The following is a 27,353-nucleotide window of genomic DNA, read 5'->3' as shown; positions in this document are numbered from 1 at the left end:
AATTTGGTTTCCGCTCAGGTTATGGATGTCACTGCAACCTTAAAGGTCCTCAATGATGTCACCATTGCCCTTGATTCTAAGCAATATTGTGCTGCTATTTTTATTGACTTGGCCAAAGCTTTTGATACAGTAGACCATTCCATTCTTGTGGGCCGGCTAAGGAGTATTGGTGTCTCTGAGGGGTCTTTGGCCTGGTTTGCTAACTTCCTCTCTCAAAGAGTGCAGTGTATAAAGTCAGAAAATCTGCTGTCTCGGCCACTGCCTGTCACCAAGGGAATACCCTAAGGCTCGATCCTAGGCCCCACACTCTTCTCAATTTACATCAACAACATAGCTCAGGCAGTAGGACGCTCTCTTATCCATTTATATGCAGATGATACAGTCTTATACTCAGCTGGCCCCTCCCCTTATTGTGTGTTAAATGCTCTACAACAAAGCTTTCTTAGTGTCCAACAAGCTTTCTCTGTCCTTAACCTTGTTCTGAACACCTCCAAAACAAAGGTCATGTGGTTCGGTAAGAAGAATGTCCCTCTCCCCACCAGTGTGATTACTACCTCTGAGGGTTTAGAGCTTGAGGTAGTCACCTCATACAAGTACTTGGGAGTATGACGGTACACTGTCCCTCTCTCAGCACATATCAAAGCTGTAGGCTAAGGTTATATTTAGACTTGGTTTCCTCTCATAATCGCTCCTCTTTCACCCCAGCTGCCAAACTAACCCTGATTCAGATGACCATCCTACCCATGCTAGATTACAGAGACATAATTTATAGATGGGCAGGTAAGGGTGCTCTCGAGCGGCTAGATGTTCTTTACCATTTGGCCATCAGATTTGCCACCAATGCTCCTTATAGGACACATCACTGCACTCTGTACTCCTCTGTAAACTGGTCATCTCTGTATACCTGTCGCAAGACACACTGGTTTATGCTTATTTATAAAAATCTCTTAGGTTTCACTCCCCCCTATCTGAGATATCTACTGCAGCCCTCATCCTCCACATACAACACCCGTTCTGCCAGTCACATTCTGTTAAAGGTCCCCAAAGCACACACATCCCTGGGTCGCTCCTCTTTTACGTTCGCTGCAATTAGCGACTGGAACGAGCTACAACAAACACTCAAACTGGACAGTTTTATCTCCATCTCTTCAGTCAAAAACTCAATCATGGACACTTAATGACAGTTGTGGCTGCTTTGCGTGGTGTATTGTTGTCTCTACCTCTTGCCCTTTGTGCTGTTGTCTGTGCCCAATCATGTTTGTACCATGTTTTGTGTTGCTACCATGATGTTGTCATGTTGTGTTGCTACCATGCTGTGTTGTCATGTGTTTCTGCCATGCTATGTTGTTGTCTTAGATCTCTCTTTATGTAGTGTTGTCTTGTCTCTCTTGTCGTGATGTGTGTTTTGTCCTATATTTATATATTTCTTATTTTTTTAATTTTTAGTCCCAGCTCCCATCCCCACAGGAGGCCTTTTGCCTTTTGGTAGGCCGTCATTGTAAATAAGATTTTGTTCTTAACTGACTTGCCTTGTTAAATAAAAAAATTCAAATAAACACATGTAACATGTTTCTGACATGCATAATGCTTTGTAGACTCCACCGGACAGATTTTGCTCTCCGGTTTTGTGATGAAACAAAGGTATGATTGAATTTATTCTGCCACTGTGTCTCGGCCTTAGGCCTACAGTACATTCGGAGAGTATTCAGACCCCTTGACTTTTTCCTCATTTTGTTGTTACAATCTTATTGTAAAATTGATTCAATATATTTTTTCCCATCAATATATTTTCCATCATCAATCTACACACAATACCTCATAATGACATCACAATACCTCATAATGACATCGCAATACCTCATAATGACATCACAATACCTCATAATGACATCACAATACCTCATAATGACAACGCAAAAACACGGTTTTAGTCATTTTAGCACATTTATTAAAAGTTAAAAACAGAATGTCAGAGCAAAAACCAAGCCATGAGGTCTGTGTCGATTGTGTCGAGGCACAGATCTGGGGAAGGGTAACAAAACATTTCTTCAGCATTGAAGGTCGCCAAGAACACAGTGGCCTCCATCATTCTTAAATGGATGAGGTTTGGAACCACCAAGACTCCTCCTAGAGCTGGCCGCCCGGGACAAACTGAGCAATCAGGGGAGAAGGACCTTGGTCAGGGAGGTGACTCTGACAGAACTCCAGAGTTCCTCTGTGAAGATGGGAGAACGTTCCAGAAGGACAACCATCTCTGCAGCACTCCACCAATCAGGCCTTTATGGTTGAGTGGCCAGACAGAAGCCACTCCTCAGTAAAAGGCACATGCCAGCCCGCTTGGAGTTTGCCAAAAGGCACCTAAAGGACTCTCAGACCATGAGAAACAAGATTCTTTGGTCTGATGAAACCAAGATTGAACTTTTTGGCCAGAATGCCAAGCATCACGTCTGGAGGAAACCTGGTACCATCCCTGTGGTGAAGCACGTTGGTGGCAGCATCATGCTGTGGGGATGTTTTTCAGTGGCAGGGTAGTCAGGATCGAGGGAAAGATGAACAGAAAAAAGTACAGAGAAATCCTTGATGAAAACCTGCTCCTGAGCGCTCAGGGCTTCAGACTGGGTCGAAGATTTACCTTCCAACAGGACAATGACCATAAACACACAGTCAAGACAACTCAGGAGTGGCTTCGGGACATGTCTCTGAATGTCCTTGAGTTGCCCAGCCAGAATCCGGACTTCAACCCGATCAAACATCTCTGGAGAGACCTGAAAATAGAGGTGCAGCGACACTCCCCATCCATCCTGACAGAGCTTGAGAGGACCTGCAGAGAAGAATGGGAGAAACTCCACAAATACAGGTATGCCAAGCTTGTAGTGTCATACCCAAGAAGACTTGAGGCTGTAATTGCTGCCAAAGGTGCTTCAACAAAGTACTGAGTAAAGGGTCGAAATACTTATGAAAATTTGATATTTCATTTTTTTTATTTGTAATAAATTTGCAAACATTTCTAAAAACCATTTTTTTCTTCGTCATTATGGGGTATTGTGATGTCATTATGGGGTATTGTGATGTCATTATGGGGTATTGTGTGTAGATTGATGAGGGGAAAAAAACAATTTAATCAATTTTAGAATAAGGATGTAATGTAACAAAATATAGAAAAAGTCAAGGGGTCTGAAATCTTTCCGAATGCACTGTATATATATCACAGTGGCAAGGCATATGAACTAACAGGTTATAGAGCAAACAACACAATTATCACAACACAGGTTGTAATATAGTTTAAAAAAATCCTGGCTTCCCCAGTGATTTTATTCATGCACCTCTACTGTTCCTCTGCCCAATTTACTAGTCTGGCTATCTCTGGCCTCTCCATCACTGAGCTATAATAAAAGAGCTCTCCATTCTAGCAATAACTCATTTCCTAGGATTCCTTAAAGGAAAAAGGTATGTTCGATTTGTTCACAGAAGTAGACTGCAGAGGACGCACTAGATGCATTTGCAGAGTGTCGTGGAAATTCTAACCAGAAAGGAAGAGAGACTGTAGATTCTTTGAACAACAATTTTATTATAAGATTTGCAAATCTGGGGCAATTATTAACAATCCCTCAATGGTGCAGAGTTAAGGCTCAACGAACAAGAGTTGGGTCTCAGCTTTTATAGGAAAGTACAACCTTGTTTGTCTATGTGGCAGTTTAGCAGGTGTGTGAGGTCATGGTGGGTACATGTAACCTTTATTTAACTAGGAATGACAGCCTACCGGGGAACAGTGTGTTAACTGTCTTGTTCAAGGGCAGAATGACAGATTTTTACCTTGTCAGCTCGGGGATTTGATCCAACAACCTTTCAGTTACTGGCTCTAACCACTAGGCTACCTGCAGCGAACATAGCATAGCAAAACAAGTGATATCGCCAGTTTTGTTACTATGTAGCTGCTGCTGCTCAAGCTAGCCTCTTATCTTCATATCTCCACACAGCTGTGCCCTTGAAAGATACGAAAAGGACAGGATGGACCAAAAACGGTGGTCACTCTCAGACGGCCCTTTGTCTTTGGTCGCTTGACTAAGTTACACAAAGACAAAAACACTGGCTTCTTCGTACATGACAGAAACAGACAGTGGACATGTACAGGTTTAAGGCTGATACAGCGTATGTGTATAACAGAGTTTGTAATTTTCCCACCATAAGTGTGACACCTACAAATGTCAATCATGATGAATTCATGAATGCCGATTTAATAACAGTAGTGGTGCATGGGTAAAATCACTGGGGAAGCCAAGCCAGGGGGGAAAAGACATTTTACAACCTATATGTTGTGATAATTGTGATGTCCATCCTCTTAGGCCAGGGGCACAATGTATGAATTTATGGTTGGATCCGATTCACCAATATAATCATAGGCCAGTACGGATAATTAAGTAAAACCACAAGTCCGAGATGCAACAATTCAAATGTTCTTCTGTCATTGACGTTTGGTTTGATGTGATGTGATTGGATTGAAGCCAAATCCAAACTGGCTTCCCTTGACATTGTTTTGGGGGGGGTGCACCAGGATCATTTACAGTTCAGCTTGCTCAATTTAGCTCAACGCTGATTGGCTGTTATTGTACATTTTGTTCATCAAGGGAGGCCAAAATGCTATGTGGCTTCGCTTGCATTGAATGCAATACTCTTTTTGACAAGACTGCAATCAGATAGATGGGCTGGCTACACATAGAGAGACAGAGGGGCGCTGTTTCGCTCGCTCGGTGCTTTCTCTGGTATGATACGTTTATCCTCTTGTCATTATTTTATGTTTTTTTTCTTGGTTAATGTTTTGGCGAAGCCTGGCTTCTCTTGATATCCATGAATACACGCCACTGAAATAGCATAATTTTGCCTCTCGTGTTATAGCCTGGTTGAAATATGTCGCATGTCCACACGATTTTTGTCATTCGGTGAGTTTTCATAATTGCACACGTGACTGAAATCGATTTTTGACGCGTCCCCCGCCACGCGCGAAGAGAATCGATAGGTTTCTACTGTAGGGATTCCGCGTCACATAACTGCAGTAGACTACAGCCTCTTCATTCTCACTGGTACCACCATCACATACCGCGCTGCTGATCAGTTAAGCAGGAGAACTAGTGTCTGCGAATTTTAGCGTGTTTTATTTTATGTTGGTGTGGTAGGCTACCCCAGGAGAATGAGTCCTCCGTTTGCGGTTCTTGCGGTGCTGGCCGCTTGCCTTTGCGGTGTGCCTCTGCTGGTGGTTTGTAGTGACCATCTAAATTACAGACCCATCATCGGTAAGTCCTTCCGAATCAGTCTATAGGTTGAATTTGTATGTATGAGAGTGTAGCTGGAATGTTCCTTATGTGCTGCTGCTGTTAATGTGTTATTCTAGAATGTTCTGGGAACATTATCGGAGCCTACCAATTCCAACATGAAATTGTCAATTTTTCTAGGAAGTGAAACAAGAGAAACTCACTTCAGAATGTCATCATAGATTTGATCAATTTTATACAAATATATTTCATATTTTTCACTGATCAACGTGAATCCTCATGTAGCCATTGCAGAGTTATAGACAGTCTTCTCAATATTTCGCCTTCTAAAAAGCATGTTATTTAGAAATGCCTATATATATATCGGCTAAGTAGCAAAATAGTCTATTGAAATCGCCTATAGACGTTGTTAATCAAGTGTAGACAGAGAGAGGACAGTTAAGAAGAATGATGAGTCTGTGAGATGATGATGATGGCTGTATATATTAACCACACCTGTCTTCACAGTAACCTTTTAACCCTATCCATCAGCTTTAAAGCAAACCCAACTGGAGGGTTTGTTGCTGTTTTTTGTTGTTTTTCAAAGGAATATGGCCTTGTGTTGTTGTAAGTCATGTCCAAGCCAGAACTGGCCAGGAGCCTGGCTCCTGTTTCTGTAGCGTGAGGCAACTTAATGTACAACTACACCCACCTAGACATGCTGCTAGTCTTGTTGTTTTGTTGTAGTGTAATGGAAAGTGTATTGTTATTTCAGGGATCCTGGCTCAAGAGAATATAGTGGGAGACCCTCATGCTCGGGGATCCTCCTACATCGCTGCTTCCTATGTAAAGTACTTGGAAAGTGCTGGAGCCAGAGTTGTTCCCATAAGAATACACCAAACGGATGAAGAATATGAGAAGATATTTAACTCAATAAACGGGTGAGTGAAATTATTGCTCACTTATTATGTTACTGTAAAGAGATTCCTTCATCGAAAATTAATTAAAATGCCAGGGACTATATGCAATTATGAATAATTCTGATTTCAATTTGATTGCTTGATTCTGATTGGTTGATTGGTTGTTTTAGGTTGCTGCTACCAGGAGGGGACGTAGATCTGGAGACGTCCCAGTTCAGTCGATTGTCAAAGATCTTCTATGATCTGGCTATCAAGGTACATAATATAATCAATGTCTCAATTCCATACCCACCAAAATGCAATTTGGTTTTTATCCCTCCATTGACGATGGCTGTTTTTGAATTGTTTTCAGTAACTATATAACGGTTTCAAAGAACGAATCTATCGTTTTAAATGTTGAATATACTGTTTGGTAGCCACAGTTTAATTAAGACTGCTCCCTACCCCTTTCCCTTGTCTCTAACCTTTCTATAAACAGTGTAGTTAGTGGTGGAGCGTCCACTATATTGCTTCCACCTGTTGAGCAACACCTGTTGGGCAGAACTCCGGTTGATTCGTGGTCCTCTTTTGTCGTTGTCTTCCTCTACTCCATGCAGGCCAACGATGCGTCTGATTACTTCCCTATTTGGGGTACGTGCCAAGGTCTACAGCAGATGACAGTACTGACCAGCAACAAGAACCTTCTGACTTTAACAGACACCAAGGCTGTGGCCCTGCCTCTCACATTCACCCCAGGTCAGAGACCACACCGTGTTTCTGCACACTTTATGAGTAAAGGCCTATGTTTGTCTATAAATATTGATATTGTGCCTTGTACACTGCACAGACCGAAGTTTCTCCTCATAGGAGTACAGGGCCGTGTTCATTTGGGCAGCAAATAGAAAGAAAAACGTAACGTTTTTCCATTGCTTGACTAAATGATAGGGGGAAAAAAGGTTCCCTGGACCAAAAGAAACTGAACATTGGTCTTGACAAAACATTTTTGGCCTTTAAAACTACAATCTGCAGGTGAAATAATAACAAAGCGGGCACCCCAGCGGCCACCACTGTTTTGATAAAAAGCTGAGGGATGGGCCTGGAGAAATGTAACTACTCTCAGATTCACAGCCAGCGTTATGGATACAAGGCCTGACCATCCATGATATAGTATAGATTTACCACGTGTTGAGGCTATACAGTGTTTGTTTACATTCACATTGTTTACAAACATTGGAGAAAAACAAGTTTATATTCTGGGTTCTGATTGGGTACGACAGGCATTTTATACGTTTTATATTCTTCAAGAATCAATGGGTGTATATATCATTCATTTACAAGTCCAAAAACATATGTATCAACTAAGGATTCAAGCTTTTAATATTCTAGTTATCTTTGTTTACCACAGCTTCACAGAACAGCCGTCTGTTCAAGGCCTTCCCCGGTAGCCTGCTACAGTCTCTGTCAGAGGACAACATCACCTCCAACTTCCACAGCTGGAGTCTGTCGCTACAGGTACTGTCTGATGACGTCAATAAACACGCATGAATATGTCTCTGGTACTGTCTGACTGCTGGCTGACTTGTTTTAGGTCTAATAGACTTGTTTTTAAGGAAGGAAATATTTTATAGAATTAAAATGCTTTTTTAATAATTTTTTTATGGATTTGTTTTATTTTTATGGACTGCTGCGTTTCGGCAGCATGGTATTCGTCAGGGTGAAGGCAGTGCTGCCAAAACAACACATCAGTTCTAAGGAGTTTGTTACATTGAACATGCCATACAAATCCTCGTTTTTTGATGACCAATGAACCCCTTTTTACCAAAGAGCAGCTATCTACAGAGCCCTAATATTGCCCTATCAGTGCTTTCTTCCTTCTCTTTTCTACAAGAATGATTCTGTATGTGAATTATTCAACTTGTCAAACCACTGAGCTGTAAGTGTAATACCACCTCAAGCAGTCTCGTTCCGAGAATATCTGAAGACTTGTTTGAATGTTTGTGCGTCAGAGTTACCGTGTACAGATTACCTCAACTAGCCCCCAACGACATGTACAGATTACCTCAACTAGCCCCCAACGACATGTACAGATTACCTCAACTAGCCCCCAACGACATGTACAGATTACCTCAACTAGCCCCCAACGACATGTACAGATTACCTCAACTAGCCCCCAACGACATGTACAGATTACCTCAACTAGCCCCCAGCGACATGTAGAAATGACCTCAACTAGCCCCCAGCTACATGTAGAAATGACCTCAACTAGCCCCCAGCTACATGTAGAAATGACCTCAACTAGCCCCCAGCTACATGTAGAAATGACCTCAACTAGCCCCCAGCTACATGTAGAAATGACCTCAACTAGCCCCCAGCTACATGTAGAAATGACCTCAACTAGCCCCCAGCTACATGTAGAAATGACCTCAACTAGCCCCCAGCTACATGTAGAAATGACCTCAACTAGCCCCCAGCTACATGTAGAAATGACCTCACTTCGCCCCCACCTACATGTACAGATTACCTCAACTAGCCTGTACCCCTGCACATTGACTCGGTACCGGTGACCCCTGTATATAGCCTCGTTATTGTTATTGTGTTACTTTTTATTATTACTCTTTATTTTATTCTACTTGGTAAATATTTTCTTCTTATTGAACTGCACTGTTGGTTAAGGGCTTGTAAGTAAAGCATTTCACGGTAAAGTCTACACCTGTTGTATTCATGGCGCATGTGACAAATAAAATTTGATTTGAATATATCTTGTCCTATACCTTTTAGACATTTCAGTTCTCCTGTTTCCTAGACTAGAGCAAAAAAATTAAATAAAAAAAAGTATTTCTCAGCAACAATGTAACCTGTTTAATTCCGGAACATTCCAAAATAACTAAATGTAATGATTCATGTCACCAGAACTACAGCCGGAATGCCAAACTGAAACGTTTCTACAAGATTCTGACCACCAATACAGACGGCAGGAGAGAGTTCATTTCTACCATGGAAGGTACTGTACGGTGTCTTGAGCATGGCTAGAGTGACTTTAGTCACAAGGTTAATTTGGCTGCCAAATGTTGTCGGCGTTACTGGTAGAACTTATCACTTTTCAGCTGATATCTGTTAAGCTGGTTCTTGGACAAACGTTTTACTGTATTTGAACACACTGTTTACTGTAGGTAAACATTATGTAACCATGGGATCCCTGCAGCTGGGTGTAGGTGTGTGTGTGTGCAATAATTCACAAGCAGGGTATGTTGATTCACACGTATTCAACTCGTGGGTGATGTTTTTACAAATACATTCACTTCAGTGTGTTGATTTTTATCAATCGGTCAGACTCCAGGTCCTAGTCAGCCACACTGTACATGGAGACTACAGTGATCTGTTTTTCTCTTGTAGTGAATCCCTGTCTGTTTTCTACTGTCTAATGACTATGCTGTAACGAGGACCTAGAGTTGTTCTAGTATATATATATGTTCTCATGTCTGTTTCTCTTGTTCTAGCATACCACTATCCATTCTATGCTGTCCAGTGGCATCCTGAGAAGAGTCCCTTTGAGTGGGTCGATAAGCCAGGTATGGTCCACTCTGCTGCCTCCGTCAGAGCATCCTTCTACACAGCACTCTTCTTTGTCTCCGAGGGTGAGTTATTTTAGTCCACTTTTCTTTAAGCAGGCAAATCAGTTAAGAACAACGCTGGCCCGGTGAGTGACTGTACAGTTATTGGACTGTACGACGCTGGCCCGGTGGATGACTGTACAGTTATTGGACTGTACGACGCTGGCCTGGTGAGTGACTGTAGATTAGTTATTGGACTGTACAACGCTGGCCTGGTGAGTGACTGTAGATTAGTTATTGGACTGTACGACGCTGGCCTGGTGAGTGACTGTACAGTTATTGGACTGTACGACGCTGGCCTGGTGAGTGACTGTAGATTAGTTATTGGACTGTACGACGCTGGCCTGGTGAGTGACTGTAGATTAGTTATTGGACTGTACGACGCTGGCCCGGTGAGTGACTGTAGATTAGTTATTGGACTGTACGACGCTGGCCTGGTGAGTGACTGTAGATTAGTTATTGGACTGTACGACGCTGGCCCGGTGAGTGACTGTAGATTAGTTATTGGACTGTACGACGCTGGCCTGGTGAGTGACTGTAGATTAGTTATTGGACTGTACGACGCTGGCCTGGTGAGTGACTGTAGATTATTTATTGGACTGTACGACGCTGGCCTGGTGAGTGACTGTACAGTTATTGGACTGTACGACGCTGGCCTGGTGAGTGACTGTAGATTAGTTATTGGACTGTACGACGCTGGCCTGGTGAGTGACTGTAGATTAGTTATTGGACTGTACGACGCTGGCCCGGTGAGTGACTGTACAGTTATTGGACTGTACGACGCTGGCCTGGTGAGTGACTGTAGATTAGTTATTGGACTGTATGACGCTGGCCTGGTGAGTGACTGTAGATTAGTTATTGGACTGTACGACGCTGGCCTGGTGAGTGACTGTGGATTAGTTATTGGACTGTACGACGCTGGCCTGGTGAGTGACTGTGGATTAGTTATTGGACTGTACGACGCTGGCCCGGTGAGTGACTGTAGATTAGTTATTGGACTGTACGACGCTGGCCTGGTGAGTGACTGTAGATTAGTTATTGGACTGTACGACGCTGGCCCAGTGAGTGACTGTAGATTAGTTATTGGACGGTACGACGCTGGCCTGGTGAGTGACTGTAGATTAGTTATTGGACTGTACGACGCTGGCCCGGTGAGTGACTGTAGATTAGTTATTGGACTGTACGACGCTGGCCTGGTGAGTGACTGTAGATTAGTTATTGGACTGTACGACGCTGGCCCGGTGAGTGACTGTAGATTAGTTATTGGACTGTACGACGCTGGCCTGGTGAGTAACTGTAGATTAGTTATTGGACTGTACGACGCTGGCCTGGTGAGTGACTGTAGATTAGTTATTGGACTGTACGACGCTGGCCTGGTGAGTGACTGTACAGTTATTGGACTGTACGACGCTGGCCTGGTGAGTGACTGTACAGTTATTGGACTGTATGACGCTGGCCTGGTGAGTGACTGTACAGTTATTGGACTGTACGACGCTGGCCTGGTGAGTGACTGTAGATTAGTTATTGGACTGTACGACGCTGGCCTGTTGAGTGACTGTAGATTAGTTATTGGACTGTACGACGCTGGCCTGGTGAGTGACTGTACAGTTATTGGACTGTATGACGCTGGCCTGTTGAGTGACTGTACAGTTATTGGACTGTATGACGCTGGCCTGGTGAGTGACTGTACAGTTATTGGACTGTACGACGCTGGCCTGGTGAGTGACTGTAGATTAGTTATTGGACTGTACGACGCTGGCCCGGTGAGTGACTGTAGATTAGTTATTGGACTGTACGACGCTGGCCCGGTGAGTGACTGTAGATTAGTTATTGGACTGTACGACGCTGGCCCGGTGAGTGACTGTAGATTAGTTATTGGACTGTACGACGCAGGCCCGGTGAGTGACTGTAGATTAGTTATTGGACTGTACGACGCTGGCCTGGTGAGTGACTGTAGATTAGTTATTGGACTGTATGACGCTGGCCTGGAGAGTGACTGTAGATTAGTTATTGGACTGTATGACGCTGGCCCGGTGAGTGACTGTAGATTAGTTATTGGACTGTACGACGCTGGCCTGGTGAGTGACTGTAGATTAGTTATTGGACTGTACGACGCTGGCCTGGTGAGTGACTGTAGATTAGTTATTGGACTGTACGACGCTGGCCTGGTGAGTGACTGTACAGTTATTGGACTGTACGACGCTGGCCCGGTGAGTGACTGTACAGTTATTGGACTGTATGACGCTGGCCTGGTGAGTGACTGTAGATTAGTTATTGGACTGTACGACGCTGGCCTGGTGAGTGACTGTAGATTAGTTATTGGACTGTACGACGCTGGCCTGGTGAGTGACTGTAGATTAGTTATTGGACTGTACGACGCTGGCCTGGTGAGTGACTGTAGATTAGTTATTGGACTGTACGACGCTGGCCCGGTGAGTGACTGTAGATTAGTTATTGGACTGTACGACGCTGGCCCGGTGAGTGACTGTAGATTAGTTATTGGACTGTACAACGCTGGCCTGGTGAGTGACTGTAGATTAGTTATTGGACGGTACGACGCTGGCCTGGTGAGTGACTGTAGATTAGTTATTGGACGGTACGACGCTGGCCTGGTGAGTGACTGTAGATTAGTTATTGGACTGTACGACGCTGGCCTGGTGAGTGACTGTAGATTAGTTATTGGACTGTACAACGCTGGCCTGGTGAGTGACTGTAGATTAGTTATTGGACTGTACGACGCTGGCCTGGTGAGTGACTGTACAGTTATTGGACTGTACGACGCTGGCCTGGAGAGTGACTGTAGATTAGTTATTGGACTGTATGACGCTGGCCTGGTGAGTGACTGTAGATTAGTTATTGGACTGTATGACGCTTGCCTGGTGAGTGACTGTACAGTTATTGGACTGTACGACGCTGGCCTGGTGAGTGACTGTAGATTAGTTATTGGACTGTACGACGCTGGCCTGGTGAGTGACTGTAGATTAGTTATTGGACTGTACGACGCTGGCCCGGTGAGTGACTGTACAGTTATAGGACTGTACGACGCTGGCTGGAAATATCACATTTAAATAAGTATTCTAACCCTTTACTCAGTACTTTGTTGAAGCACCTTTGGCAGCGATTACAGCCTCAAGTCTTCTTGGGTATGACGCTACAAGCTTCGGCACACCTGTATTTGGGGAGTTTCTCCCATTCTTCTCTGCAGATTCTCTCAAGCTCTGTCAGGTTGGATGGGGAGCGTCGCTGCACAGCTATTTTCAGGTCTCTCCAGAGATGTTCAAGTCCGGGCTCTGGCTGGGCCAGTCAAGGACATTCAGAGACTCCTATGTTGTCTTGGCTGTGTTGTTGTCCTGTTGGAAGGTGAACCTTCAACCCAGTCTGAGGTCCTGAGCACTCTGGAGCAGGTTTTCCTCAAGGATCCCTCTGTACTTTTCTCAGTTCATCTTTCCCGTCTCCCATTCCCTGCTGCTGAAAAACATCCCCACAGCATGATGCTACCAACACCATGCTTCACCGTAGGGACGGTGCCAGGTTTCCCCCACCATGCTTCACCGTAGGGATGGTGCCAGGTTTCCTCCACCATGCTTCACCATAGGGATGGTGCCAGGTTTCCTCCAGATGTGATGCTTCGGCTTTCAGGCCAAAGAGTTCAATCTTGGTTTCATCAGACCAGAGAATCTTGTTTCTCATGGTCTGAGAGTCCTTAGGGCTCTTTTGGCAAACTCCAAGCGGGCTGTCATGTGCCTTTTACTGAGGAGTGGCTTCTGTCTGGCCCCTCTACCATAATGGCCTGGTTGGTGGAGGAGTGCTGCAGAGATGGTTGTCCTTCTGGAAGGTTCTCCCATCTCCACTGAGGAGCTCTGGAGCTCAGTCAGTGACCATTGGGTTCTTGGTCACCTCCCTGGTTTTTGCTCTGACATGCGCTGTCAACTGTGGGACATTATATAGACAGGTGTGTGCCTTTCCAAATGATGTCCAATCAATTGAATTTACCACAGGTGGACTCAAATCAAGTTCTAGAAACATCAATGGAAACAGGATGCACCTGAGCTGATTTTCGAGTCTCATAGCAAAATATCAGAATGCTTATGTAAATAAAGTATTTTTTTTTTTCTTTTTAATACATTTGCAAACATTTCTAAACCTGTTTTTACTTTGTCATTATGGGGGTATTGTGATGTCATTATGGGGCTATTGTGACGTCATTATGGGGGTATTGTGTGTAGATTGAGGGGGGGATTTAAAAATGTTTTTATTTTAGAATAAGGCTGTAACGTAACAAAATGTGGACATAGTCAAGGGTCTGAATACTGAATGAACTGTGTATGACACTATCCTGCTCCTACATGGGTTTCTGTTTAGCCAACTCCGTATTATTGTAATGCAACAGTATGGTTGGTTACAACAACACATATACACTGAACAAAAAATATTAACGTAAGTATTGGTCCCATGTTTCATTTTATTCTGAAATAAAAGATCCCAGAAATGTTCTACACACGCAAGAAGCTTATTTCTCTCATATGTTGTACACACATTTGTGTACATCCCTGTTAATGAGCATTTCTTCTTGACCAAGATAATCCAACCACCTGACAGGTGTGGCATATCAAAAATCTGATTAAATGGCATGATCATTACACAGGTGCACCTTGTGCTGGGGACAAAAGGCCACTCTAAAATGTGCAGTTTTGTCACACAATACAATGCCACAGATGTCTCAAGTTTTGATGGAGCGTGGCAATTTTGGCATTTGGGAATGTCCACCAGAGCTGTTGCCAGAGAAATGTAATGTTAATTTTTCTACCATAAGCCACCTCCGTCATTTTTTGAGAATTTGGCAGTACGTCCAACCGGCCTCACAACCGCAGACCACGTGTAACCACGCCAGCGCAGGACCTCCACATCCAGTATTTGCACACTAAATAATTTCTGCACAAACTGTCCGACACCGTCTCAGGGTAGCTCATTTGTATGCTAATCACCAAGGTCTTGACCTGACTGCAGTTCGGCATCGTCACCGACTTCAGTGGGCAAATGCTGACCTTCGATGGCCACTGGCACGCTGGAGAAGTGTGCTCTTCATGAATAAATTCCAGTTTCAACTGTACCGGGCAGACGGTGTGTATGGCGTTTGTGTGGGTGAGCGGTTTAATGATGTCAACATTGTGAACAGAGTGCCCCATGGTGGAGGTGGGGTTATGGTATGGGAAGGCATAAACTACAGACAACGAACACAATTTTGTATTTTATCAATGGCAATTTGAATGCACAGAGATAACGTGACGAGATCTTGAGGCCCATTGTCGTGCCATTCATCCGCTGCCATCACCTCATGTTTCAGCATGATAATGCACAGGCCCCATGTCACAAGAATCTGTACACAATTACTGGAAGCTGAAAATGTCCCAGTTCTTCAATGGCCTGCATACTCACCAGACATGTCACCCATTGAGCATGTTTGGGATGCTCTGGATCAACGTGTACGACTAATGTTACCAGTTCCAATATCCAGCAACTTTGCACAGCCATTGAAGAGGAGTGGGACAACATTCCACACGCCACAATCAACAACCTGATCAACTCTATACGAAGGAGATGTATAGCGCTGCATGAGACAAATGGTGGTCACACCAGATACTGACTGGTTTTCTCATCCAAACTATCTGTGACCCAACAGATGCATATCTGTATTCCCAGTCATGTGAAATCCATAGATTAGGGCCTAATTTCATGTATTTCAATTGGCTGTTTTCCTTTTATATAAACTTTAACTCAGTGAAATCTTTGAAATTGTTGCATTTATATTTCTATTCAGTGTAGTAGGCCTATAGATCTGGGAGTATGCTAGCGTTTTAAACACAGTTGGCTAATATCTCCTGTTGTTCTACTCATCCTCCTGTTCACAGCCATGAAGAATCGTCACAAGTTCTCTTCAGCCAGTGAGGAGGAGAGGGCTCTCATCTACAACTATTCTCCTGTATTCACAGGTCTAGATGGTATATTTGTGCAAAATTATTACTTTGATTAGATTTAACAATTGATTATAGTCTCTTTAAAACTGTAAAATAAACTGCATTTGTATTTGAGCTCTGATTAGCTGTAAAAAAATAAATAAAAATGTTTTGGATCAGTGTTTATTGCAGTTGTTGCTGTTAGATGATCCTAAAAATGTTACTTTTCTTTTTTACTTGGTTTGGAGTCTTGATGTGTTTTTAAAAATGTTGAAATATATTGGATGTAAAGATATTAATGGGAAAATATGTACATTCTTACTGCCATTATGACAACTTGACTGTAACGTCTGAAAACAGAACGAAACTGCCTGCACACGAATGCAAAAAGTATTCTGAATTAATCTGTTTGTAATGCATTGATAGCACATTTTAGTGCCATCACAATAGTGTTTTTATTGTTTACTCACCCATGTGTCAAACTAATGGACAATAAAGTCTGCAAACAAAACCTTGTTGACATTATTTCTTATATATTGGGCCAGTCAGTTGGCATCAAGCCATCATCAATATGTGCTTGAATATTCAGATTCAAGCACATTATATACAAGTAGCTCCAGAATGGGGAGGTTTTCTATAGTATACACTAGATGGCGCAATTGTATAATATTTCAATATCATGTAGGCTTCAAGCAATCTGCGTTTCTGACTATATAAGTCCGACCAAAGCAGCATTTCAAAAAATGTTTATTTTTCCATACATTACATGATACATAGATAACAAAACAGTGAAAAATGAAAACTAACATGAATACAAAGTTTCACACAAAATAATGTACATTTTATAAATCAAAATAACAAAGATACAGTATACTTCTAAACTTCTCTCCAGCCAACTCTCACTCGATGTTAGCAATGGAACCTGGGGATTATTCTTATACAAATGACATACGAGAAACTTGACATTTTAACGCTACTGAGCTGCTCATACGATAGAGACAACAGTGCAGGAGCAATACAAAGAGCAGCCCACACACAGCCCTACGGCTGGTTTCCAATAAGCCTAGTCTTGGACTAAAACATTTTCAATTGAGATTTGCCATTAATAACGACAATGAAACTGAGTTCAAACCCACCAATCCTGAACATCAGGACCTTATTCTCTGAACTTTCCCGGGTCGTGTTCATTAGTGAACGCAATGTAAAATTGCTTTAAATTGTTTGTTTTTTTACGAACGTTTGTTATTGGACCAGATCCAACAAGTCCTTCCCTGATTGTCAGTTTTCTTCCGTTTGGTGCCTTAATGAACACAACCCTGGAGCGGTCAACCGTCCAATACAGATTTTAAAGAGCACATTGTGGCTATCTGCTTGTCTAGTGCAAAATAAAACAAACAGGAGGGGAAAGCGTTAGTTTAGTACCACAGGAGGTTGCAGAGGGGAAGACAGCTATTCATGTCTGGAATGGAGTAAATGGAGTGGTATCAAACACATGGAAACCTGGTGTTTTGATGTTCCATTTCTTCTGTTCCAGCCATTACTATGAGCCCGTCCTCCCTAATTAAGGTGCCACCAACCACCTGTGTTTAGTAGCTTATCCCTACCATATAAAATTTGACTATTCTTTGGATGATTTCACACACACACAACACAGTTTTAGCTTGTATTACGGATTTAAGCATTTCAAACACCTCTAGGCTAAGCACAGTGTACGCTATGAGAGATGTGAGTCTATCTCGGTGATATTGATCTCTCTCAAAAAGATCTGAGCTCTATAGCTGACTGCAGACAAAAAAAAAAAACATTTCCCACCATTTTGAAGTAGAGACAATACTGTCAGGCAGAGAAGATATATTTAAACTACAGTATGTCATTAGCTTCGGTGCCTCAGCAGAAATACTAGCAGCATGACTTTACATTCGTATTTACAGGCCTTCTACAGCACATAGCCGAAAACATTATTTGCTGTGCTTATGATAAATTAATATATATATGTATATATATATAATTGTAGGTACTTTAGCCAATCCCTTGTTTGTTACCATGCCACAGCAGCCAGAGATCAGTTTGCTAAAGCAATCAGATCAGGCAACCAAGCTAGTTATTTTGCTAACTCAGTCTTGATTGTAAGGAGGCTGGGAATTAACGGATGCTTCCAAATGATTGTGTGACTTTGAACTAAGATCGGTGTGAACAGACCAGATACAGAAAAAGCCATTCCAACTTTACATCATAAAGAATAGCTAGCACAAAGAGTTTAACTCTGCATTCAACATGGTCAAATAAATACAGTATTCTAACATCAGTAGTTCAACTACGAACATTCATACACGTAACAGAGGGACACCACCTCTATTCGCTTCAATATCAACGTTTCATTATTCTGAAAAGTCCCTGTAGCTGTACAGTGTTAAGTAATAGATGTGAATCATGCTTAGTTGACAAAAGGAAAGGAAAGCAGAGTAGATGATCAAGTCCATATCATAATCATAGTCAATTGATAAAACATCTAAGTAGCTTTAATAAGTTGTTTAAGTGACTTCTGATTACTATACTTTGTCTTTCTGTACTGAACAAAAAAAATATAAAACGCAACATGTAACAATTTCAACGATTTTACTGAGTTACAGTTCATATAAGGAAATCGGTCAATTGAAATAAATTCGTTAGAACCCTAATCTATGGATTTCACATGACTGGGCAGGGGCGCAGCCATGGGTTGGCGTAGAAGGGCATAGGCCCACCCACTAGGGAGCCAGGCCCACCCACTGGGGAGCAAGGCCCAGCCAATAAGATTGAGTTTTTCCTCACAAAAGGGCTTTATTAGAGACAGAAATACTCCTCAGTTTCATCAGCTGTCCGGGTGGCTGGTCTCAGACGATCTCTCAGGTGAAGAAGACGGATGTGGAGGTCCTGGGCTGGCGTGGTTACACGTGGTCTGCGGTTGTCAGGCCGCTTGGACATTCTGCCAAATTCTCTAAAACGACGTTGACGGTGGCTTATGGTAGAGAAATGAACATTCAATTCTCTGACAACAGCTCTGGTTTAGAGTGGCCTTTTATTGTCCCCAGCACAAGCTGTACCTGTGTACTGATCATGCTGTTTAATCAGCTTTTTGATATGCCACACCTGTCAGGTGGATGGATTACTTTGTCAAAGGAGAAATGCTCACTAGCAGGACTATAAACAAATTTGTGCACAAAATTTGAGAGAAATAAGCTTTTTTGTGTGTATGGAAAATTTCTGGGATCTTTATTTCAGCTCATGAAACATGGGACCAACACTTTACATGTTGCGTTTATATTTTTGCTCAGTATAATTTGACAGCCGATGCATTCACATGAGTTCTCTTTCTAGCCTAGTCCGACTCCCAGATCTGTTTGTGCTGTCTTGCCACGCCAAATGTGACAGTGACCATAGAAGTTGGCAAGACACACAAACAGATCTGGGTCCAGGCTACCTTTTCCACCCTCCTTCTCCTCTTCCACTCTTCTTCTCTCTACTAAAAGGTGTGTATCCTCTTCCACTCTTCTTCTCTCTACTAAAAGGTGTGTATCCTCTTCCACTCTTCTTCTCTCTACTAAAAGGTGTGTATCCTCTTCCACTCTTCTCTCTACTAAAAGGTGTGTATCCTCTTCCACTCTTCTTCTCTCTACTAAAAGGTGTGTATCCTCTTCCACTCTTCTTCTCTCTACTAAAAGGTGTGTATCCTCTTCCACTCTTCTTCTCTCTACTAAAAGGTGTGTATCCTCTTCCACTCTTCTTCTCTCTACTAAAGGTGTGTATCCTCTTCCATATTATCCTCTTCCTTCCCTCCAGGTTTGTTGACCAGGACCTGCCAGCCACTGCTCCCTCCCTCCCCCCCCGACCCAGCCGTCAGTCCGTTGGCGTGACGGTGTTTCTTCTCCTGCATCTCTGGCTGCCCCCCCCTGTCACTCGTCACATCCAGGGTAGGGTTGTCATGGCAGCCGTTCTCCACAAAATGGAATTCCTCGCCTCGAGTCTTGGGAGGGAAAGGAGAAGAAAGAGGAGAAGTTTCTACATAATCAAAACATAACGTTTGAAATAATTTTAGCGTGGGACTCCCGAGTGGCACAGTGGTCGAAGGCACTGCATCGCAGTGCTAGCTGTACCACTAGAGATCCTGGGTTCGAGTCCAGGCTCTGTCGCAGCCAGCTGCGACCAGGAGACCCATGGGACAGCGCACAATGTTGTACACAATTGGCCCGTGCACAATTGGCCCAGCGTCATCCGGGTAGGGGAGGGTTTGGCCGACACTAGCGACTCCTGTGGCGCAGTGCACACTGACACGGTCACCAGGTGTACGGTGTTTCCTCTGACACATTGGTGCGGCTGGCTTCCGGGTTAAGTGGGCATTGTGTCAAGAAGCAGTGCGGCTTGGTTGGGTCGTGTTTAGGAGGACGCACCGCTCTCGACCTTCGCCTCTCCTGAGTCCGTACGGGAGTTGGTAGTTACAAGACTGTAACTACCAATTTAATACCACGAAATTGGGGGAAAAAAAGGCTAAAAAGAAAATAATAATAATAAATTTACAAGAAATTGAATAATTGAGCGTGGGGAGAGTAACATCATAATTCATCCATCAATGAATCAATCAATTCAATGTTATTCATTTAGCCCCTATTTTTTTTTTACAACAACATTGTCACAAAGTGCTTTACAGCACTATAGTAAATCTACACCTACCATAGTCTTGATCTTAGGCAGGCGTCTCTGCCAGAAGATATAGATGAGACCAGATGCGATGATGACCACACAGACAGAACCTATGATCACCAGGACCACAAACAGCTTCCCGTAGTCGCTACGCATCTGACTGGGTCTGGAGTGACAGGTGTTAGCACTGCTGTAGTTCTGGATACCGATCTGGAACCAGACACATGGAACAGTTCACTTTCATTCAGACAGATGAATTACTAACCTGGTCCAAGATGTGCTGCAATTTGTTTTTTGTTGTTTTTTTTTAAATCAGTTGATACGATGGACTGAGACCAGGCTGACCAATTTACAACCTTACACAAAGTCAGAAGGATCGGAAGGATCCAATTTACAACCTTACACAAAGTCAGAAGGATCGGAAGGATCCAATTTACAACCTTACACAAAGTCAGAAGGATCGGAAGGATCCAATTTACAACCTTACACAAAGTCAGAAGGATCGGAAGGATCCAATTTACAACCTTACACAAAGTCAGAAGGATCGGAAGGATCCAATTTACAACCTTACACAAAGTCAGAAGGATCGGAAGGATCCAATTTACAACCTTACACAAAGTCAGAAGGATCGGAAGGATCCAATTTACAACCTTACACAAAGTCAGAAGGATCGGAAGGATCCAATTTACAACCTTACACAAAGTCAGAAGGATCGGAAGGATCCAATTTACAACCGTACATAGAAACCGACGGATCTTACCTCGTGTAAACCTCTCCTGATTTCTCCTAACATTGACAACATGTCCTTGGTGGCAATAACTCCTAAAAGACAGTCAGAAATCACACAAAAATTGTACTAAAAATCACACAAGTGAGCAACTCCCTGTGTTTGAGACATCTACGTGTATATCTTCATATAATTTGACCAAGTTTGGCTCGGGATCACATATTTCACAGAATTTCTATGAAACCTAGGTTTGAGAGCTTGACTGCAATGAGAAAGTGGGGCCCCGGCTCTCTGATTTATCTGGTACCGTGCTCGCTGGCCAGCGTGATGAGCAGCTGGTGGTCCTGTCTGGTGGGTTTAGAGAGAGAGATGAGCCAGGAACCCTGAGGACTGTTCATCTTCCTAGAGAAGGCTGTCTCTAGCAGCTCCAAGAGCCGGTCTCCACTCTCCACACGGAAGTCATCCTGAACATAACACAACAGGAGAGGTCAGAGGTTACAGTGAAAAACAAAGGGGCATCAGGTGGCCTGTTTGTTGTCAGATCTGTAGTTAGTCGTATAGAGGATCTAGCTGAAACAAGGACAGGAGGATAAGGTAGAAACAAACAGACAGTCAAAATATGCAACTGTTTAACATACAAAATGGTATTCTGTGAGAAAAAAAATTTGAAAGTTGTACGGTGATGACTCATGCTGTATGGAATAAATCAACGTTCTATCTGCCTGCCAACTACGCTGTTGAACTAATCATGCTCCTTTGAGGAGCTGCTGTTTTGTGGATCAGAGGGTTTCTGTCTTCCTCCCTGCTGGGTAGTTGTGATTACTCTGCAGCGGTTGGCGTGACAACCAAAAAGGTCACATTGATTATAATTGCACGGCTTTGTGTTGTTTCCATGGTGACGGAGGAGGGAGGGGGGGGGGATGAGGGTGGGGGGGGTGGAGAGGAGGGCGGTGAGGAGAATGTTGTAAACCGACTGTCAGAGGAAAGAAAGGGCTCCTGGGTTGTCTCACAGTGAAAGGGCTCCTGGGTTATCTCACGGTGAAAGGGCTCCTGGGTTATCTCACAGTGAAAGGGCTCCTGGGTTATCTCACGGTGAAAGGGCTCCTGGGTTATCTCACAGTGAAAGGGCTCCTGGGTTGCCTCACAGTGAAAGGGCTCCTGGGTTATCTCACGGTGAAAGGGCTCCTGGGTTATCTCACAGTGAACGGGCTCCTGGGTTGTCTCACAGTGAACGGACTCCTGGGTTATCTCACGGTGAAAGGGCTCCTGGGTTATCTCACGGTGAAAGGGCTCCTGGGTTATCTCACGGTGAAAGGGCTCCTGGGTTGCCTCACAGTGAAAGGGCTCCTGGGTTGTCTCACAGTGAAAGGGCTCCTGGGTTATCTCACAGTGAAAGGGCTCCTGGGTTGCCTCACAGTGAAAGGGCTCCTGGGTTATCTCACGGTGAAAGGGCTCCTGGGTTATCTCACAGTGAACGGGCTCCTGGGTTGTCTCACAGTGAACGGACTCCTGGGTTATCTCACGGTGAAAGGGCTCCTGGGTTATCTCACGGTGAAAGGGCTCCTGGGTTATCTCACGGTGAAAGGGCTCCTGGGTTGCCTCACAGTGAAAGGGCTCCTGGATTGTCTCACAGTGAAAGGGCTCCTGGGTTATCTCACGGTGAAAGGGCTTATGGGTTATCTCACAGTGAAAGGGCTCCTGGGTTGCCTCACAGTGAAAGGGCTCCTGGGTTATCTCACGGTGAAAGGGCTCCTGGGTTATCTCACAGTGAACGGGCTCCTGGGTTGTCTCACAGTGAATGGACTCCTGGGTTATCTCACGGTGAAAGGGCTCCTGGGTTATCTCACGGTGAAAGGGCTCCTGGGTTGCCTCACAGTGAAAGGGCTCCTGGGTTGTCTCACAGTGAAGGACAACAATGGAGCTGTCTGGATCTATAGCCTGGTTAGACCAGAATGTACGCTACACTCACTATAGATTCACTAGTGTTCAGGCTGGTTTAACCATCTAATGGCATCACGTCATGCCCTATTGATTCAATTACACATTTACCAAAAATCAGAACTTTATCCAACGAATGATTCTAAGAAACATCAGCAATACAGTTCTGCAATATTACGATCCTAAAATATCTTTATGATGTCACCTGGTGGCTAGACCCGTTGTGGTACTCACACAGTCAACGTTGTCTGACATGTTGAGGATGACGTACCCCTTCCCAGCCAGATCGCTCCAGTCCACACAGATCACCTGGCGGTTACATTAAGAGAGGAGGTGAAAAGGAAGTTAGTAAAAGGCTGTCAAACCAATCACAAACTTCAAAAAATATATATGGGGCTGAGTGATACACAGTTCCATAGTGTAACCGATTGGGTTCAAACCAGTCTCCTGTGTGTCACGAGAACGCCGAACTAAAGTTTGAGCATTACCTCAGGGGGCTAACAAGTCTTCAGGCAAGGCTCAGTCCTCATATGATCCTAGTTTACTGAACCTCCTCCACTACATTAGAGATTAGAGATACTACTGAACCTCCTCTACTACATTAGAGATTAGAGATACTACTGAACCTCCTCTACTACATTAGAGATTAGACATACTACTGAACCTCCTCTACTACATTAGAGATTAGACATACTACTGAACCTCCTCTACTACATTAGAGATAAGACATACTACTGAACCTCCTCCACTACATTAGAGATTAGAGATACTACTGAACCTCCTCTACTACATTAGAGATTAGAGATACTACTGAACCTCCTCTACTACATTAGAGATTAGACATACTACTGAACCTCCTCCACTACATTAGAGATTAGAGATACTACTGAACCTCCTCTACTACATTAGAGATTAGAGATACTACTGAACCTCCTCCACTACATTAGAGATTAGACATACTACTGAACCTCCTCCACTACATTAGAGATTAGAGATACTACTGAACCTCCTCTACTACATTAGAGATTAGACATACTACTGAACCTCCTCCACTACATTAGAGATTAGACATACTACTGAACCTCCTCCACTACATTAGAGATTAGACATACTACTGAACCTCCTCTACTACATTAGAGATTAGACATACTACTGAACCTCCTCCACTACATTAGATATTAGAGATACTACTGAACCTCCTCTACTACATTAGAGATTAGACATACTACTGAACCTCCTCCACTACATTAGAGATTAGAGATACTACTGAACCTCCTCTACTACATTAGAGATTAGACATACTACTGAACCTCCTCCACTACATTAGATATTAGAGATACTACTGAACCTCCTCTACTACATTAGAGATTAGACATACTACTGAACCTCCTCCACTACATTAGAGATTAGACATACTACTGAACCTCCTCCACTACATTAGAGATTAGACATACTACTGAACTTCCTCCACTACATTAGATATTAGAGATACTACTGAACCTGCTGTATCCCCTGTGAGTAGTGTGCACCATGGAGGAGCTCTGTCTCTGTTAACAGCTCTGTTCCTCCATGCCTGACCGCCTGCTCCTCCTCTTCATTCCTCCTTTCCTCCTCCTTCCTCCTTTCCTGCTGCTGCCTCTGCTCCTTCTCCTGGATCTCCTCGTCCTCCGGACGGTCCCATGAATCCTCTGTGAAGTCGACCGTGGGCGCCAGAGACGCCAAGGGGACTGTGGTCAGGGGAGAGATCTCCCCTCCTCTCCCTGCTCTTCCCGAGTCACTCCTAGGTCCTCCAAGGACCACTGCCTCCTCTTCCTCCTCCACCACCTCCTCCTCCTGGTCTTCTGTATGGGTGTTGTCCGACTGGAGAGGCGCAAGACTGGGGAAGACACCCACCTCTGGGAGGGTTGGTCTGGAGGTGGAGGCATCAGGCTCAGAGGTGGAACTCTCCCTCTCCTCCTCCTCCTCCTCCTCCTCCTCCTCCTCATCTGCTATCTCTACCTCCACTGTGTCTTCAGGAGTTGATTGTGAACCCCCGTACACTGGGACGTATTGGGGATCTAAGGTGGTTGACTCTACAGGAACCAGAGGGTCAGCAGCAGGGGTGTTGGTGGTGGGGGTGGTGGGGGTATTGGGGGTGGTGGTGGGGGGTGGGGTTGGAGGTGGTGGTACTGGGGGTGGGGTTGTTGGTGGTGGGGGTGGTGGGGGTATTGGGGGTGGTGGTGGTGGTGGGGGTGGGGTTGTTGGGGGTGGGGGTGTTGGTGGTGGGGGTGGTGGGGGTATTGGGGGTGGTGGTGGTGGGGGTGGGGTTGTTGGGGGTGGGGGTGGTGGTGGTGGGGGTGGTGGTGTTGGAGGTGTTGGAGGTGGTGGTACTGGGGGTGGGGTTGTTGGTGGTGGGGGTGGTGGGGGTATTGGGGGTGGTGGTGGTGGTGGGGGTGGGGTTGTTGGGGGTGGGGGTGTTGGTGGTGGGGGTGGTGGGGGTATTGGGGGTGGTGGTGGTGGGGGTGGGGTTGTTGGGGGTGGGGGGTGGTGGTGTTGGAGGTGTTGGAGGTGGTGGGTACTGGGGGGTGGGGGTTGTTGGGGGGTGGGGGTGGTGGGGGGTATTGGGGGGTGGTGGTGGTGGTGGGGGTGGGGTTGTTGGGGGTGGGGGGTGTTGGTGGTGGGGGTGGTGGGGGTATTGGGGGTGGTGGTGGTGGTGGTGGGGGTGGGGTTGTTGGGGGTGGGGGTGGTGGGGGTGGTGGTGTTGGAGGTGTTGGAGGTGGTGGTACTGGGGGTGGGGTTGTTGGGGGTGGGGGTGGTGGTGGTGGTGGTGGTGGTGGTGGTGTTGGAGGTGTTGGTGTTGGAGGTGTTGGAGGTGGTGGTAGGCAGGCCCTGCCTCTGGCCGTAGCCAGCCTCCAGTGGGACGTCGCTGGACTCTCTCTCCATCTCCCATAGCTCCCGCTCCTGCTTCTCCACCGCATCCAGAACGGTGTGATTTCCCTTTCTGGGTTCCTCCATAGGAGAGGTGGAGGTCTGGGAGAGGGTCTGACTGTAACCTGAGACGAACAAGAAGAAATGGTAGTACTTGACTTTACAGTACAGGGATGACCAGGTATTTACTAGTACACACAGTCATAACCTATGATTTATTATAATGAACTTAGGAACGCTCCTTAACTCTGTGTTGTGACGTATGTCAGTGTGACTGGGACAGATGTATTATCCACAACACAGACAGACTGTCAATCCCTAGTGTTGCTTGATTTACAATAGACTGGGTGGCACCCTCCCCCCGATACAGTCACACTGACATATGATGTACATATAGAACCGCTTTCCCGGACACAAATCAAATCCATTTTTTAATTGGTGACATACACATGTTTTGCAGATGTTATTGCAGGTGTAGCGAAATGCTTGTGTTTCTAGCTTCGACAGTGCAGTAATATCTAACAAGTAATATCTAACAATTTCACAACGTATACCCAATACACACAAATCCAAGTAAAGGAATGTAATTAAGAATATATAAATATATGGACGGGCAACGTCAAAGCGGCATAGACTAAGATACAGTAGAATAGAATACAGTATATACATATGAGATGAGTAATGCAAGTATGTTAACATTATTAAAGTGACTAGTTTTCCATTTATTACAGTGGCCAGTGATTTCAAGTCGATGTATATAGGGCAGCAGCCTCTAAGGTGCTCGTGACAGCCATTGTCTCCTATTATTGACTGATAGGGCTACTACTCAGTCATCGGCTTCATCAATAAGTGCATCGATGATGTCGTCTCCACAGTGACTGTCCGTACATATCCCAACCAGAAGCCATGGATTACAGGCAACATTCGCATCAAGCTAAAGGCTAGAGCTTACGCTTTCAAGGAGCGGGAGACCAATTCCGGACGCTTATAAGAAATCGCGCTATGCCCTCAGACGAACCATCAAACAAGCAAAGCGTCAATACAGGGTTAAGATTGAATCCTACTACACCGGCTCTGACGTTCATCGGACGTGGCAGGGCTTGAAAACTATTACGGACTACAAAGCTGTCCAGTGACGCGAGCCTACCAGATGAACTAAATGCCTTTTATGCTCGCTTGGAGGCAAGCAACACTGAAGTATGCATGAGAGCACCAGCTGTTCCGGACGACTGTGCGATAACACTCCAGGTAGCCGATGTGAACAAAACCTTTAAACAGGTCAACATTCACAAAGCCGCTGGGCCAGACGGATTACCAGGACGTGTACTCAAAGCATGCGCTGACCAACTGTCAAGTGTCTTCACTAACATTTTCAACCTCTCCCTGACCAAGTC

General features: G+C 44.6%; 2 protein-coding genes across 2 annotated transcripts in view; one reads left to right on the top strand and one right to left on the bottom strand.

Moving 5' to 3' along the window:
- Positions 1 to 4,660: 4,660 nt before the first annotated feature.
- Positions 4,661 to 16,221, top strand: zgc:171566. Its single transcript, XM_014134057.3, has 8 exons — positions 4,661 to 5,288; positions 6,022 to 6,187; positions 6,337 to 6,421; positions 6,763 to 6,901; positions 7,551 to 7,657; positions 9,056 to 9,146; positions 9,643 to 9,780; positions 15,666 to 16,221. Exons 1-8 carry the CDS (start codon positions 5,186 to 5,188, stop codon positions 15,785 to 15,787), a joined length of 951 nt encoding a protein of 316 aa, XP_013989532.1. The 5' UTR covers positions 4,661 to 5,185; the 3' UTR covers positions 15,788 to 16,221.
- A 219-nt stretch (positions 16,222 to 16,440) lies between these two features.
- LOC106566198 (uncharacterized) overlaps positions 16,441 to 27,353 on the bottom strand; it is a 32,442-nt gene continuing 21,529 nt past the window's right edge. The window contains exons 4-10 of the mRNA XM_082959578.1: positions 25,818 to 26,084; positions 24,553 to 25,220; positions 23,287 to 23,361; positions 21,422 to 21,578; positions 21,148 to 21,209; positions 20,418 to 20,597; positions 16,441 to 19,713 (exon numbers count right to left, since the gene is read on the bottom strand). Of these exons, the coding sequence (XP_082815704.1) occupies positions 19,483 to 19,713; positions 20,418 to 20,597; positions 21,148 to 21,209; positions 21,422 to 21,578; positions 23,287 to 23,361; positions 24,553 to 25,220; positions 25,818 to 26,084 (1,640 nt within the window). The 3' untranslated portion in view covers positions 16,441 to 19,482. The remainder of the gene's footprint in view (positions 19,714 to 20,417; positions 20,598 to 21,147; positions 21,210 to 21,421; positions 21,579 to 23,286; positions 23,362 to 24,552; positions 25,221 to 25,817; positions 26,085 to 27,353) is intronic.

This window comes from Salmo salar, chromosome 12, assembly GCF_965601325.2.
Source record: "Salmo salar chromosome 12, fSalSal1, whole genome shotgun sequence".
NCBI lineage: Eukaryota > Metazoa > Chordata > Actinopteri > Salmoniformes > Salmonidae > Salmo > Salmo salar.
This window is presented reverse-complemented; position numbering and strand designations above follow the sequence as displayed.